Genomic DNA, 16,913 nt, shown 5'->3' on the forward strand with positions numbered 1-16,913 from the left:
TGTGATAATTTATTTTTTTTGTTTTCTTAAAAAAAATGTCACATCTGTAACGGTCACGTTTCTGTAATTATTTCAGTCGGGTTTTTGTAACATTGTAGAAACGTCATAATGTCCGTACAATGAAGTAAGATTTTTCAATGTTTTTGTAACAATTCTGTTTTACGCTGGTGTAACATATTTATAAAATTACCTTGATATTTCCCGGGTGAAAAAAAGGAATATTTATAAAATTTCGACAGAGTGAATTTGACTTCGAGATTTTATATATGTATAAAGTATTCCAAGTTTTTGACCGTAAAAAAACAGATTTTTTCGATTTCAGAGCTCGATCCTCGAAACCTGTGATCCCTTTGGCAGAAGATCTAGATTTAGTAGAATTTCTATGGATTCTTCATGATTTAAAATTAAATACTGAATGTATTCATTCAAGAATAATTATGGCTAAACGAGTGAGACAGGACAAAAATTTTAAAAGTCGGTGCTTGGCGCACATGTGTCATCATTGTCTTCATTGGCTATCGTTTGAGAAACAGTATTGCGTTTCGAGTTGCCGTGCAACTGTGTTTACGCAGAACGCAGAATATTTTTGCTATATCTAAGAAGTTAAAATTATAATATTTTTTATACCAATCAATCAAAACATTTAGATTATCGTGCGGAAACGTTACACACACAATATGACAGAATATTTATTACAGATATGAATTTTTTTTAAATAATCCACAAAACAAACAGCCTGGTAACCTTATTTTGGAAAAATTTGTCTAGCAGTAATTGGATGGAAAATATTGGTATATTGGTCGGTGTTACTGTTTGTACGTCTCTCACCATTCTTGGATAGTGACTTGATTGCGAACCGAGTCAGAGACTCGTTCAAAGAAGTTTTGGGTTGCTAGTTTTATTATTAGTTGTATCATATACTGTAAAGTAGTGCAATTTGGTGGTGAAAAGTAAATATGTAGTTGTTATTTTCTTTGACAACAGAATTTTAAAATAGGGCTAAATAGAATTCAACTCATCATATGCAAATCACACGATTAGTCTTTCAGAACTTATTACAGAGATAGAATATTTTGTTAACATGTCAGCAAAAAATGTACAACAAATCTGCAATGATCTAACTCAAGAAGCCATATACTTATCAACAGGTATAAACAATTTATAGGGTGGCTGAAAGAATGGCCAAAACAAATGACTCTGAAGACGGACTGTGAAAAAAAATATTGTCACATACTTGCCAAGAAGGATAATGTTTATTGCTAGGGCAACTGCTGAAAGGCTGAACAAACATTTACGAGCAGCGATATTTTGGAAGAAGACTTCATAGTATGTACATACGAACTGCTTCTTTGTTACTCACTCTGCGGACAGAAGTAAATGAAAATCTAATTTATTTTTAATACGCGTTCAATGGAAGCAATGGATAACAAATTATGCTGAATATTTGAAACACTCCCTCAGAAGATGACAAAAATTTCTATTACATCTAACTTTATTGGAATGCAGCCTTCAGCGTAAAAAATTATTAAGTTCAGGATAGACCATTTCCGTATTGTGAGAAAAAATATTTCTGATAGCATTATCACTAATCCGACTACTTTATTCATACGTAGCATCTGCCAACACAGGAGCTGCGACAATTACGACTGGCAAGTGAGCAGCCGGTTTCATCGAGACGTATTGGGATTAACGAGTATCGAAGGATGTTTGAATAAGGAAGAAAATGAAGAAAAAAATTAACGTCTTATCACATAAGGTAAAATAAATATATAATATATATAAGGTATAATTGTATGTACTGTAACGTGGCGTTTTCATTTCCCGTTTCAAGGTCATTCAATAACGGATAACTGAGAGACGTCATCCCAGAAAAAGGGACAAACTTAAACAATCGTCTTTCAAGGACTCTCAATCTCGATTGGGAACCAAAATTACATTACGATGATCTTTTTTTTTATGTACACTTCTTTTCTCGACGTGTTTAAGTCCGAGGACTTAACTGCCAATCAAGTAAACGTACGTGTTGGTCTATCGACGCACGACACTCGATGGGGTAACACGAAATGGTCAACAGCAGAGGTTACAAAACTAACAACGAGCGTTTTTTTCTTCCTTCTACGCTCAACTTCTGAACACATCAGACGTCTCCCGAATTTTATTCTGTGTTAGTTAGATTCTCCCGTCCGGGTCCGTCTAGTTGGTTCATTTCCTAGATTATCGTACCACAGTTTTTACTATCGTTCACTAATGTTTTGCTAATTTAAGTCAGCTAATTGTAAGTTAAAAGTAGAGTCAGTGCCCTGCGTTCCGTTGCGTTCAGGTAAGGCTTTTGGCTTCTTACGTTAAACTACGACGTTGCTCATTAAGTGGGAGTCTTTTCGGCAATCCCTTGTAGCGAGAATCTTAAAATTCTGTAGCGTTGAAGTGCTTTGAGGCCAGTGACAAATATCGTGAGTTCTTTTGTAACTGGATCGAGTGTCTTTTGTAGCTTTGAGTCGCTGTCAGTCGTTGCGAAAAGCTTCGTTTTCATTGTCATTATAATACTCTGAATGACCGATGTTTATATCGATCCTTCGTATTTTTGGTTGCTTACGCTGTTCGTTGATTTTGTAAAATTAGGGGTTGATAATGCAGATTCCTTTCTCCTAAATAATTATGTCTCAGTTTTTTTATTTGAAATTATTCACCAAGATCCAAATTTCTTCGTTCTAAAACATTAGCTCAAACTTATTTCCGTATATTTTTTTAATATAATTATTATTAATTTAGTCAATCAGTTCCCCATTTAGTTGAGTATTTCAAACGTATATTCAAATAGAAAATAACGGTATAAATTTTGCAACAGTTTGATATTTGACCAAGATAAATATTTTTCAGTTGAAACGAATCCCTGTAAACATCAATCGATACTGCTCAAACATTGCTACAGTATCGTAATATTGAAATTACACTTACAAAAGCGCAAAAATATTGCTGCAATCTTTTAGTAGTCTTCTTGAGTTGGAAAAATATATTCACATTACAACACATGTGTATGAATACTTTTTATTATTCTCCGTGTTATCAATCTAGGATGAAAAACACCTGTTCCATGTTGTCGAACAGAAATACTGTGTTTATGGAGTAATATTATCATTTCATTCATATATATTCATCTTTCAACATGGATACACAATCTGACCTCCGGTGGACAACACTTTAATATTTTTGGAATATTACATTTAGCAATTTATACAATACTGTGAATATACTGTATCACCCGGAAAATCAACAATTTATGAATTTTCAAGAATCGTACTTAAGGTAGAAGCCATTGGTCAATAGGTAGGAGAAATTTATATAGGAGTATAGGAATTTTTGATACTGCAGTTTTCTGTAATGAAAAAACTGCTTGTGAAATAGAATATTTAGCCTTCTAAGAGATGGATAAGCAATTCCAATAATACATTATTGAATTTTTGCTATTATTGTACACTTTAGAAAAATGAATATCAAAAACAGACTTCAGTACATTGCAGTTGCATCTTTGCTATATTTATTGGCATTCGTGAACTGAAATGAAAATTCCACCCAAAGATTGGCGTTCCCTTGTATTCTGTTTCCTTTTTAGATAAAATGGCGTACAACTTTACTTCGAGATCCACCTGCAATGCTGACTTCTTGGGGCCGAGCTTGGCAGATATTTGTAGCGGATCTTCCTTCGTTTTGTTCATGTCACTTCTAAACACATTCGTACGCGATAAAAATAAAATATCTGGGATATGCGAGCGCATAAAGCCGATCGAAAGACCGGATCCTGAGTACGACTTCGTCGTAATTGGTGGTAAGTGTAACATAAACAATGAAATTTGGAAGATCCTTTTTGCCTAAAGGAACGATGTAACATTTCCAGTGGATTAGCCTGGAATTATTCTTGCATCCGTGAATAGTAAAGTAATTAAAACACAAGATTTTTACTCTCGTTGCGTCAGGTGGTGCTGCCGGTTCCGTAGTGGCTTCAAGACTTAGTGAAATTTCAAATTGGAAAGTTTTACTAATCGAGGCTGGTCCTGACGAGCCTACAGCTGCGGAAATCCCTAGTTTCTTCAATGGTGAGTGTATCTAAAGTATTCGAAAACCCTGTGAGTAAATTGAATTCCTGAAGTTTGTCAAACTCCTGATTCCTTAAAGACGATCTCATCAGCTGGGGCTACCAGACGACGAACGAGAGCCACGCCTGTCTTTCCACGAATGGTTCGTGCTCTTTTTCATCCGCGAAAGCTCTTGGCGGAAATACGGTGCACAATGGTATGGTGTATCTGCGAGGAAACCCTACGGACTACAACAACTGGGCTGCTCTTGGCAACGAGGGTTGGTCATGGAACGAAGTTAAACCATTCTTTCTAAAAGCAGAGAACAACAGTGAAATACACAGAGTGGGAAGATTTTGGCACGCCACGGGGGGACCGCTCACGGTTGGAAGGTTTCCGTATCAACCTCCCATCACATATTCGGTCCTCGCTGCGGCTAAAGAAGCAGGCTTTGGCGTCAGTCACGATTTGAATGGGGATGACCTCACTGGTTTCAGTATAGTCCAAACCACGAACAAACACGGAGTCAGACGCAGCAGTGCCAGGGCTTATCTATGGCCGGCCAGACACCGTAGGAACCTCCACGTGTCCTTGAACTCCACCTGCACCAGAATCATAATTGAAAATGGAGCAGCAGTCGGCGTCGAGTACTACCAGGTTGTGGTGCTGCCTCGATCAAAAGAGCTATAATAATGCATCCTATTGACAATGCATAAATCATTCTCAACACTTTAGCTCGATCAAGTCAGTAAAGTATTGTTTTCCAGAATGGCGAGTTCAAGACGGTTCATACATCGCGGGAAGTGATTCTCTCCGCCGGCAGTATCAAATCACCGCATGTTTTGCTTCTCTCCGGTGTTGGACCTCAAAATCACCTCAAGTCCATGGGGGTCGAAGTGGTGAAGAATCTGCCTGGCGTTGGAGAGAATTATCACGACCACTTATATTACCCAGTCACCTTCACGGTCAACGAAGCTGATATCTATGACAATAACTGGGCTGCGGCCAGTGAGTATCTCGCTTTTCAGACTGGTCCTTTGTCGGCTACTGGACTGAATCAGGTACTGGGTGTGATTTCGTCTCCCGCGACGATGCCTGACTATCCCGATACCCAGATCCAATGCGCAGGATATGTCCCGTCCTGCGCACCAGGAGAGATTGGCGCTCTTCAGAGCACCGGACGACGCGTCGTGGCCTTTTTGTCAGGATGGGAACATCCCAAGAGCAGAGGTGCTTTGATTAACAAATTTCATTCCCTTGAATTTATTTTAGACAGTGTCCTGCATTTTTTATGGACTTGGGAAGAGGACTTGGAAAAATTTTCATAGCTTAGAATCCACCTAGCATATCTATTATCGTTCAAGTCGAAATCTACATCGTGTTCCAGGTAGAATCAGTTTGGCGTCAAAGAACCCTTTTCAATATCCAGTCATCTGGGGAAACTTTCTGGACAATTCTGACGATGTCGCCGGCCTAGTTCGAGGCATAAATTTCATACTAGCCTTGGCCGAGACGAAGGCATTGAAAGCCCACAACTTAACTCTGTCCAATACGCCTTTAGAGGCGTGCTCCGATCATCTGTTTCCCAGCGATGAGTATTGGGAATGTGCCGTTCATCAGAATATGCTCCCCCAATCTCACAACGTCGGTTCTTGCAAAATGGGTCCTCCCTCCGATCCCATGGCAGTTGTCGATCCCCAGTTACGAGTCTACGGAATAAAGGGACTTCGCATTGCTGATGCTTCTATAATGCCTCAGGTCAGTATCGCGTAAACATTTATTCGTTCTTCTTATTTCATACCCGTACCTAAAATCATCTGCGACCGTGGATTAGAACACGAAGTGCACTGTGATACCATACAAGTGCACGCAAGTCATGGAATGTCTGAAAATATTTTTGGCTAATTGTACAACGGCATTTGGAGATACACGGTGAGCACTTTGTGCGACATTACTCACCCGACTACTTCATCTACAGGTGATATCTGCTAACACTGCAGCTGCGACCATGATGATTGGGGAGCGAGCAGCCCACTTTATAAAGACATATTGGGGCGGACATTAAGGGATTTTTTAATGGGGATGGAGAAGAGAAGAAAATTAACGTCTCGTCGTTTTCATGGGGTCTTGAAATGTGTACAAAACATACCACAGCAGGGTTTCGCTGATCATCGCTGCCTGGAAGTCATTAGCTATATTTCAGGTGAAGGGATGATTAATGGAGTAAATTGTGAGACGCGACATCGTGTTTTGATCGCTTTCGAAAATGTTAACGCTCCAAGTGGTCTAGCAATATATGTATAATATAATATATGTATAATATTGTTCAACTTACTAGTGCACATTCGATCTAATAGACAACACACAATCGTTTCATTTTTTACCTCTTGGCATGACATGGTCTTTCCCTCTAGAAATTTATCTTCAGGATAAACGATTGACAGAATCAGCAGACAGCCGTGAAATCTATTGTTTCTCCAGAGATTTGAAAGTACCGTATTCGTCAAAACCAATTGGTGTATTTGGTAGGCGAAAACAAAGTTCCACATTATCTGAACCGCTTCTTGGCAATGCCAAACTTTCCAGTAAATTACCTATCCTTAACGGTAGTTCTTCTACGTTAAAAACTGTAATTTTCAACAATCATCAGATATCTGATTGTGAGAAAAGTAGAGAAAGTTGTTACAATTTAGACGTGAATACGAACCTGATAAATTTCGAAAATGCTTCTCTGCAGAAAAGTGTTCCCATGAAAACTAAATGTAAGTCCCTCGACTATTTATCTTGCTGTGTCGATAACAAAGCTTCAAGTCTGTATGTAGATGAATCTAACGAACTTTTAACTTATGCAGAAGGAAAAAAGGCAATAAAAAGAATGAACGACACTTTGCAAAGCGTAGAAAAACAGCTGTATGATGAGATACGCAATACTCTAACAGACTCTGATTCAACTTTTAAAGAAACTGTAAAACTTTTGTCTTGCTCGTACACAGTATCCATTAGCGCCAAATCTCCTTTTATGATATTTGATTGTAAATCTAACTCTGAGTGTACCGATCAAAGTATCAGAATCGGGTGCTTGGCCAAATTGCTGCAGAATCGCATAGAATATATAGAAAAAAGTATTTAGATACTTTGATAGGTACCTGAGTTTATATCAATGATATTTTTTTTATCCATTATCGATATTTTTTTCTACTGTTTTTTTTAAATACTATCGTTAATGCTTTTATTTGAATTTCAGTCGACAAATAATATTGACAGTTGGCAGGCATGCATCTGTTTAATTATATGATACAGTACAGATTATAGGTAGTATTTGTACTATTTTTTATGTTTCTTTGCGCTCCTTTCTTTAAGATAATGCTATATTGTGATATTAAGAAAAAGATATTTCTGTAAAAATATTCAACCAGAGGACTTTCAAAATTATAAACGTTACGTACTCAGCGAATTTCCGTTTCCTAATCTTTGTACATGTAGCATGTTTTTAGACAATAAGCATGGAAAATTGCATACCCTTTTGTTACTAATTTGTATTATTATTCAAGTACATATAAGTATTTCCACTCTGATCAAATATTTTTAATGATAGATGACGGGAAATTTTATTATCCAGTTTGCAATCAAGTAATGATAATTAAGATTTCTTACGTGCCTTGAAGCACTTCCAGTAAAATAATAAGTGACGAACATTGAACCGCGAGTCGGTGAAAATCGAATATGATAAACAGTTGAACAAAACCTTTAAGGTTCACGGTAATCAAAAAAATTCTGTTAAAACACATACAATACAATTATATATGCCCGCATAGCACATTCGTGTGATAATTTATTTTTTTTGTTTTCTTAAAAAAAATGTCACATCTGTAACGGTCACGTTTCTGTAATTATTTCAGTCGGGTTTTTGTAACATTGTAGAAACGTCATAATGTCCGTACAATGAAGTAAGATTTTTCAATGTTTTTGTAACAATTCTGTTTTACGCTGGTGTAACATATTTATAAAATTACCTTGATATTTCCCGGGTGAAAAAAAGGAATATTTATAAAATTTCGACAGAGTGAATTTGACTTCGAGATTTTATATATGTATAAAGTATTCCAAGTTTTTGACCGTAAAAAAACAGATTTTTTCGATTTCAGAGCTCGATCCTCGAAACCTGTGATCCCTTTGGCAGAAGATCTAGATTTAGTAGAATTTCTATGGATTCTTCATGATTTAAAATTAAATACTGAATGTATTCATTCAAGAATAATTATGGCTAAACGAGTGAGACAGGACAAAAATTTTAAAAGTCGGTGCTTGGCGCACATGTGTCATCATTGTCTTCATTGGCTATCGTTTGAGAAACAGTATTGCGTTTCGAGTTGCCGTGCAACTGTGTTTACGCAGAACGCAGAATATTTTTGCTATATCTAAGAAGTTAAAATTATAATATTTTTTATACCAATCAATCAAAACATTTAGATTATCGTGCGGAAACGTTACACACACAATATGACAGAATATTTATTACAGATATGAATTTTTTTTAAATAATCCACAAAACAAACAGCCTGGTAACCTTATTTTGGAAAAATTTGTCTAGCAGTAATTGGATGGAAAATATTGGTATATTGGTCGGTGTTACTGTTTGTACGTCTCTCACCATTCTTGGATAGTGACTTGATTGCGAACCGAGTCAGAGACTCGTTCAAAGAAGTTTTGGGTTGCTAGTTTTATTATTAGTTGTATCATATACTGTAAAGTAGTGCAATTTGGTGGTGAAAAGTAAATATGTAGTTGTTATTTTCTTTGACAACAGAATTTTAAAATAGGGCTAAATAGAATTCAACTCATCATATGCAAATCACACGATTAGTCTTTCAGAACTTATTACAGAGATAGAATATTTTGTTAACATGTCAGCAAAAAATGTACAACAAATCTGCAATGATCTAACTCAAGAAGCCATATACTTATCAACAGGTATAAACAATTTATAGGGTGGCTGAAAGAATGGCCAAAACAAATGACTCTGAAGACGGACTGTGAAAAAAAATATTGTCACATACTTGCCAAGAAGGATAATGTTTATTGCTAGGGCAACTGCTGAAAGGCTGAACAAACATTTACGAGCAGCGATATTTTGGAAGAAGACTTCATAGTATGTACATACGAACTGCTTCTTTGTTACTCACTCTGCGGACAGAAGTAAATGAAAATCTAATTTATTTTTAATACGCGTTCAATGGAAGCAATGGATAACAAATTATGCTGAATATTTGAAACACTCCCTCAGAAGATGACAAAAATTTCTATTACATCTAACTTTATTGGAATGCAGCCTTCAGCGTAAAAAATTATTAAGTTCAGGATAGACCATTTCCGTATTGTGAGAAAAAATATTTCTGATAGCATTATCACTAATCCGACTACTTTATTCATACGTAGCATCTGCCAACACAGGAGCTGCGACAATTACGACTGGCAAGTGAGCAGCCGGTTTCATCGAGACGTATTGGGATTAACGAGTATCGAAGGATGTTTGAATAAGGAAGAAAATGAAGAAAAAAATTAACGTCTTATCACATAAGGTAAAATAAATATATAATATATATAAGGTATAATTGTATGTACTGTAACGTGGCGTTTTCATTTCCCGTTTCAAGGTCATTCAATAACGGATAACTGAGAGACGTCATCCCAGAAAAAGGGACAAACTTAAACAATCGTCTTTCAAGGACTCTCAATCTCGATTGGGAACCAAAATTACATTACGATGATCTTTTTTTTTATGTACACTTCTTTTCTCGACGTGTTTAAGTCCGAGGACTTAACTGCCAATCAAGTAAACGTACGTGTTGGTCTATCGACGCACGACACTCGATGGGGTAACACGAAATGGTCAACAGCAGAGGTTACAAAACTAACAACGAGCGTTTTTTTCTTCCTTCTACGCTCAACTTCTGAACACATCAGACGTCTCCCGAATTTTATTCTGTGTTAGTTAGATTCTCCCGTCCGGGTCCGTCTAGTTGGTTCATTTCCTAGATTATCGTACCACAGTTTTTACTATCGTTCACTAATGTTTTGCTAATTTAAGTCAGCTAATTGTAAGTTAAAAGTAGAGTCAGTGCCCTGCGTTCCGTTGCGTTCAGGTAAGGCTTTTGGCTTCTTACGTTAAACTACGACGTTGCTCATTAAGTGGGAGTCTTTTCGGCAATCCCTTGTAGCGAGAATCTTAAAATTCTGTAGCGTTGAAGTGCTTTGAGGCCAGTGACAAATATCGTGAGTTCTTTTGTAACTGGATCGAGTGTCTTTTGTAGCTTTGAGTCGCTGTCAGTCGTTGCGAAAAGCTTCGTTTTCATTGTCATTATAATACTCTGAATGACCGATGTTTATATCGATCCTTCGTATTTTTGGTTGCTTACGCTGTTCGTTGATTTTGTAAAATTAGGGGTTGATAATGCAGATTCCTTTCTCCTAAATAATTATGTCTCAGTTTTTTTATTTGAAATTATTCACCAAGATCCAAATTTCTTCGTTCTAAAACATTAGCTCAAACTTATTTCCGTATATTTTTTTAATATAATTATTATTAATTTAGTCAATCAGTTCCCCATTTAGTTGAGTATTTCAAACGTATATTCAAATAGAAAATAACGGTATAAATTTTGCAACAGTTTGATATTTGACCAAGATAAATATTTTTCAGTTGAAACGAATCCCTGTAAACATCAATCGATACTGCTCAAACATTGCTACAGTATCGTAATATTGAAATTACACTTACAAAAGCGCAAAAATATTGCTGCAATCTTTTAGTAGTCTTCTTGAGTTGGAAAAATATATTCACATTACAACACATGTGTATGAATACTTTTTATTATTCTCCGTGTTATCAATCTAGGATGAAAAACACCTGTTCCATGTTGTCGAACAGAAATACTGTGTTTATGGAGTAATATTATCATTTCATTCATATATATTCATCTTTCAACATGGATACACAATCTGACCTCCGGTGGACAACACTTTAATATTTTTGGAATATTACATTTAGCAATTTATACAATACTGTGAATATACTGTATCACCCGGAAAATCAACAATTTATGAATTTTCAAGAATCGTACTTAAGGTAGAAGCCATTGGTCAATAGGTAGGAGAAATTTATATAGGAGTATAGGAATTTTTGATACTGCAGTTTTCTGTAATGAAAAAACTGCTTGTGAAATAGAATATTTAGCCTTCTAAGAGATGGATAAGCAATTCCAATAATACATTATTGAATTTTTGCTATTATTGTACACTTTAGAAAAATGAATATCAAAAACAGACTTCAGTACATTGCAGTTGCATCTTTGCTATATTTATTGGCATTCGTGAACTGAAATGAAAATTCCACCCAAAGATTGGCGTTCCCTTGTATTCTGTTTCCTTTTTAGATAAAATGGCGTACAACTTTACTTCGAGATCCACCTGCAATGCTGACTTCTTGGGGCCGAGCTTGGCAGATATTTGTAGCGGATCTTCCTTCGTTTTGTTCATGTCACTTCTAAACACATTCGTACGCGATAAAAATAAAATATCTGGGATATGCGAGCGCATAAAGCCGATCGAAAGACCGGATCCTGAGTACGACTTCGTCGTAATTGGTGGTAAGTGTAACATAAACAATGAAATTTGGAAGATCCTTTTTGCCTAAAGGAACGATGTAACATTTCCAGTGGATTAGCCTGGAATTATTCTTGCATCCGTGAATAGTAAAGTAATTAAAACACAAGATTTTTACTCTCGTTGCGTCAGGTGGTGCTGCCGGTTCCGTAGTGGCTTCAAGACTTAGTGAAATTTCAAATTGGAAAGTTTTACTAATCGAGGCTGGTCCTGACGAGCCTACAGCTGCGGAAATCCCTAGTTTCTTCAATGGTGAGTGTATCTAAAGTATTCGAAAACCCTGTGAGTAAATTGAATTCCTGAAGTTTGTCAAACTCCTGATTCCTTAAAGACGATCTCATCAGCTGGGGCTACCAGACGACGAACGAGAGCCACGCCTGTCTTTCCACGAATGGTTCGTGCTCTTTTTCATCCGCGAAAGCTCTTGGCGGAAATACGGTGCACAATGGTATGGTGTATCTGCGAGGAAACCCTACGGACTACAACAACTGGGCTGCTCTTGGCAACGAGGGTTGGTCATGGAACGAAGTTAAACCATTCTTTCTAAAAGCAGAGAACAACAGTGAAATACACAGAGTGGGAAGATTTTGGCACGCCACGGGGGGACCGCTCACGGTTGGAAGGTTTCCGTATCAACCTCCCATCACATATTCGGTCCTCGCTGCGGCTAAAGAAGCAGGCTTTGGCGTCAGTCACGATTTGAATGGGGATGACCTCACTGGTTTCAGTATAGTCCAAACCACGAACAAACACGGAGTCAGACGCAGCAGTGCCAGGGCTTATCTATGGCCGGCCAGACACCGTAGGAACCTCCACGTGTCCTTGAACTCCACCTGCACCAGAATCATAATTGAAAATGGAGCAGCAGTCGGCGTCGAGTACTACCAGGTTGTGGTGCTGCCTCGATCAAAAGAGCTATAATAATGCATCCTATTGACAATGCATAAATCATTCTCAACACTTTAGCTCGATCAAGTCAGTAAAGTATTGTTTTCCAGAATGGCGAGTTCAAGACGGTTCATACATCGCGGGAAGTGATTCTCTCCGCCGGCAGTATCAAATCACCGCATGTTTTGCTTCTCTCCGGTGTTGGACCTCAAAATCACCTCAAGTCCATGGGGGTCGAAGTGGTGAAGAATCTGCCTGGCGTTGGAGAGAATTATCACGACCACTTATATTACCCAGTCACCTTCACGGTCAACGAAGCTGATATCTATGACAATAACTGGGCTGCGGCCAGTGAGTATCTCGCTTTTCAGACTGGTCCTTTGTCGGCTACTGGACTGAATCAGGTACTGGGTGTGATTTCGTCTCCCGCGACGATGCCTGACTATCCCGATACCCAGATCCAATGCGCAGGATATGTCCCGTCCTGCGCACCAGGAGAGATTGGCGCTCTTCAGAGCACCGGACGACGCGTCGTGGCCTTTTTGTCAGGATGGGAACATCCCAAGAGCAGAGGTGCTTTGATTAACAAATTTCATTCCCTTGAATTTATTTTAGACAGTGTCCTGCATTTTTTATGGACTTGGGAAGAGGACTTGGAAAAATTTTCATAGCTTAGAATCCACCTAGCATATCTATTATCGTTCAAGTCGAAATCTACATCGTGTTCCAGGTAGAATCAGTTTGGCGTCAAAGAACCCTTTTCAATATCCAGTCATCTGGGGAAACTTTCTGGACAATTCTGACGATGTCGCCGGCCTAGTTCGAGGCATAAATTTCATACTAGCCTTGGCCGAGACGAAGGCATTGAAAGCCCACAACTTAACTCTGTCCAATACGCCTTTAGAGGCGTGCTCCGATCATCTGTTTCCCAGCGATGAGTATTGGGAATGTGCCGTTCATCAGAATATGCTCCCCCAATCTCACAACGTCGGTTCTTGCAAAATGGGTCCTCCCTCCGATCCCATGGCAGTTGTCGATCCCCAGTTACGAGTCTACGGAATAAAGGGACTTCGCATTGCTGATGCTTCTATAATGCCTCAGGTCAGTATCGCGTAAACATTTATTCGTTCTTCTTATTTCATACCCGTACCTAAAATCATCTGCGACCGTGGATTAGAACACGAAGTGCACTGTGATACCATACAAGTGCACGCAAGTCATGGAATGTCTGAAAATATTTTTGGCTAATTGTACAACGGCATTTGGAGATACACGGTGAGCACTTTGTGCGACATTACTCACCCGACTACTTCATCTACAGGTGATATCTGCTAACACTGCAGCTGCGACCATGATGATTGGGGAGCGAGCAGCCCACTTTATAAAGACATATTGGGGCGGACATTAAGGGATTTTTTAATGGGGATGGAGAAGAGAAGAAAATTAACGTCTCGTCGTTTTCATGGGGTCTTGAAATGTGTACAAAACATACCACAGCAGGGTTTCGCTGATCATCGCTGCCTGGAAGTCATTAGCTATATTTCAGGTGAAGGGATGATTAATGGAGTAAATTGTGAGACGCGGCATCGTGTTTTGATCGCTTTCGAAAATGTTAACGCTCCAAGTGGTCTAGCAATATATGTATAATATAATATATGTATAATATTGTTCAACTTACTAGTGCACATTCGATCTAATAGACAACACACAATCGTTTCATTTTTTACCTCTTGGCATGACATGGTCTTTCCCTCTAGAAATTTATCTTCAGGATAAACGATTTCCTAGATTACTAAATGCATAGCCTAAAGGTAAACTTTGCTACAACCCTGTTCATTAATAACCAAGTTTTCGATACAATACGCGTAAGTAAATTCCATTTGTGTATGTAGGTCAAATTATTAGTAATTTCACCTCAACTATTTGAACAACTCTCACTGCCCTGTATAGGATTATAACAACACGATCCCATTTACTACGTCTTATCGTAAACTCTCCTTTTTCATTCCTATTTATTGTTGTTACGTGGAAGCATTTCTGATTTATTAATAAATCAATTATAACCACAGCTCGTTCATTCCAACCCTCACGTAACACGGATTTTAATGCAAATTTTGGAGTAATTGTTACAAACTTGGCGAGTCTTCGGATCAAATCGAGTTAATAAATCGTTTATGACTCCGTAAATGCTCTATAAATGTTTATAGTTCCAAATTCGGATCCGCCAATGACTGTAATTAAGACAGTCACCGTGAAGACAATTATACGTAATTTATTCCAGCAATAAAGCTTTATTCACCTATAAGATCCAAGTTGAAGACATTTAATAAAAATTTAGCACTGTAACAATCTCAATAGAATTTCAAAAGAACACTAAAATAATGAGAAACCGTTTAACTGTGAAAAAATTTGTTACTTGCATTGTACTGATGGTTAACTGAATCCTGACAAAATAATCGATCTTAGGTAGTATACGTAAAAGCACAATAAGCAATGCCCTGACTTTTTTACCCGTACGGAATATGAAAATTATGTTTTTACGATTGCTAGATAGAAGTTTCACATCCCTGCTGATATATTTTCATTATTCCATATTGCTCGAATTCACTGCAGCTTACTTTCCCGTAATAATTTATTCAAGGGGTTTAAAATTTCTATACTTCACGTACACAAAATTATTGTATGTTTTTTAAAGATACATTATACGTTGTGTGAGTCACCTGTTCAAATTTTGATAACTTTGCGTGACCGTGGCACTTGTAACAATATCTTGAGCGACGATATTTGTTACACTGGTGCAGTCTCGCGATTTAAAGCTTTTCTCCCTCAATTATTTTTCTTTTAATTCTTGCTTGTATTATTACGCTGCTATACTTAGCACACATCTGGGGCGTCAGAAAAGAATTTTTAGACAAACTTGAATCAACTCACCTGCTTTATTTCAAAAAAATCTTCCATCTACCCGACTGTAATCCACATTATCTTCTTCGACTTGAATTGGACCTACCCCACATATCTCTAGAAATACTCAAGCACGCATACAACTGGTTAATTAAAATACTCGACATGAGTGAAGACCGACTGCCCAAGCTCTGCTTGATTCGACTTATTCAACTATTTGCTAACTATAAAAACCCAAACTTAAATTGGATTCTACAAGTAAAGTCACTGCTGTCCCGTATTGATGAGGAACAAATGTTTGATAATATGAACGCATCTCATTGGAAGGTAAACAAGGACAGGTTCCTCAACAAATTTCGCTCATTCCTCAATCTCCAAGACCTTAAGCGCTACTCAGAGTCTAAATCATGCCAATCACCTATACCAAGGTCACTAGGAGATCTGCTCCCTAAATACCTGACGAGGGGCTCGTTCCACTCAATAACACCAAAGCTACAGCCAAGAGTCGCCAATATATACTCGTGCAACATATCCACGAAGCTGGGGGCAATTAAATTAAAACCGACAGGACAATGCCGCTTCTGTTGTAATTTAGAATACGAAACAGTAGCTCACTTTCTCATTAATTGTGCATCCTTCAACGCTCCTCGCTCTAAGTACCTGCAAATATCCAACGAAGACGGTGACTATCTCAACCTAATTATAATTTTGGATGACCACTCCACATCTGGCTCCAAAAATTTATTAAACTACCTAACAGCATGCTCAGATTTATTGAACAGTCTCATCACAAACTAGTTCTGTTCAACTTTTCTCTTTTTTCGTTTTCTTTTTCTTTACTTAACAGCCTCAAACTGTAATTAGATTTAAATAAACTTATTATTATTTGTTATACCATACGATCTCTTAAAAGTGTATCAAAGATATGTATCTTAAAAATCACTATAAATAAATAAATAAAATAAATAAATAATAAATAAAATAAAACAAACTTGTATTATTACTCTGTTCTTATTTTTATGACTAAATTTATTTCTAATTTTATTATTTATTTCTGTACCTATGCTTGTTTCTTATATCTCTCAACAAGTTATGGTCGGCTCTCGGTTCTGTGAACACCGATTTTTTTACTTTTCCTCCGCGCGGCGAACTTTTAGTCGGTGGCAACCGACAACAGTCTTGTGAAATGCGTTAGAACACATATTCAAACATGCTTGTAGAACCGAACACAAAATAAAGAAAAAAATGTATCTATAAATTTATGTAATCAAGACAAACAACGGATATAAATAACTTTGAAAGGCTTCAAGTGGCCAGATTTCAATTCATCGAATTAGCTTATCGGCTTTCGTAATCTTTCAAAGAATTAAAGTATAAATGTATGATTTTTGA

The 16,913-nt window shown here is 37.4% G+C and overlaps 2 protein-coding genes across 6 annotated transcripts; both read left to right on the forward strand.

The window, feature by feature from the left end:
* Nucleotides 1–1,197: 1,197 nt before the first annotated feature.
* Nucleotides 1,198–6,453, forward strand: LOC124296565 (glucose dehydrogenase [FAD, quinone]-like). 3 transcript variants are annotated; one of them, XM_046746340.1, is made up of 8 exons: nt 1,198–1,326; nt 1,614–1,756; nt 3,611–3,823; nt 3,972–4,091; nt 4,171–4,727; nt 4,838–5,300; nt 5,458–5,828; nt 6,049–6,453. In XM_046746340.1, exons 3-8 carry the CDS (start codon nt 3,616–3,618, stop codon nt 6,133–6,135), a joined length of 1,806 nt encoding a protein of 601 aa, XP_046602296.1. In that variant the 5' UTR covers nt 1,198–1,326; nt 1,614–1,756; nt 3,611–3,615; the 3' UTR covers nt 6,136–6,453. The 3 variants fall into 3 exon arrangements, with proteins under 3 accessions (XP_046602296.1, XP_046602295.1, XP_046602297.1); XM_046746339.1 differs by lacking the exons at nt 1,198–1,326; nt 1,614–1,756 and adding an exon at nt 2,082–2,320; XM_046746341.1 differs by lacking the exons at nt 1,198–1,326; nt 1,614–1,756 and adding an exon at nt 3,156–3,324.
* A 2,637-nt stretch (nt 6,454–9,090) lies between these two features.
* On the forward strand, nt 9,091–14,346 carry LOC124292597 (glucose dehydrogenase [FAD, quinone]-like). Of its 3 annotated transcripts, XM_046746343.1 has the most exons (8): nt 9,091–9,219; nt 9,507–9,649; nt 11,504–11,716; nt 11,865–11,984; nt 12,064–12,620; nt 12,731–13,193; nt 13,351–13,721; nt 13,942–14,346. In XM_046746343.1, the coding sequence occupies exons 3-8, from the start codon at nt 11,509–11,511 to the stop codon at nt 14,026–14,028; spliced, it is 1,806 nt and encodes a 601-aa protein (XP_046602299.1). In that variant the 5' UTR covers nt 9,091–9,219; nt 9,507–9,649; nt 11,504–11,508; the 3' UTR covers nt 14,029–14,346. The 3 variants fall into 3 exon arrangements, with proteins under 3 accessions (XP_046602299.1, XP_046602298.1, XP_046602300.1); XM_046746342.1 differs by lacking the exons at nt 9,091–9,219; nt 9,507–9,649 and adding an exon at nt 9,973–10,213; XM_046746344.1 differs by lacking the exons at nt 9,091–9,219; nt 9,507–9,649 and adding an exon at nt 11,048–11,217.
* Nucleotides 14,347–16,913: the final 2,567 nt, after the last annotated feature.

The sequence above is a fragment of the Neodiprion lecontei genome, chromosome 1 (genome assembly GCF_021901455.1).
Source record: "Neodiprion lecontei isolate iyNeoLeco1 chromosome 1, iyNeoLeco1.1, whole genome shotgun sequence".
Lineage (NCBI taxonomy): Eukaryota > Metazoa > Arthropoda > Insecta > Hymenoptera > Diprionidae > Neodiprion > Neodiprion lecontei.

Bases quoted from the DNA above. Each gene is read 5' to 3' on its own strand.
- LOC124292597 (XM_046746343.1), top strand. From the start codon at position 11,509: ATGGCGTACAACTTTACTTCGAGATCCACCTGCAATGCTGACTTCTTG. The intron at 11,717-11,864 runs GTAAGTGTAACA...TCGTTGCGTCAG, and splicing joins CGACTTCGTCGTAATTGGTG to GTGGTGCTGCCGGTTCCGTA. The intron at 13,722-13,941 runs GTCAGTATCGCG...CTTCATCTACAG, and splicing joins ATGCTTCTATAATGCCTCAG to GTGATATCTGCTAACACTGC.
- LOC124296565 (XM_046746340.1), top strand. From the start codon at position 3,616: ATGGCGTACAACTTTACTTCGAGATCCACCTGCAATGCTGACTTCTTG. The intron at 4,092-4,170 runs GTGAGTGTATCT...GATTCCTTAAAG, and splicing joins AATCCCTAGTTTCTTCAATG to ACGATCTCATCAGCTGGGGC. The intron at 5,301-5,457 runs GTGCTTTGATTA...ATCGTGTTCCAG, and splicing joins GGAACATCCCAAGAGCAGAG to GTAGAATCAGTTTGGCGTCA.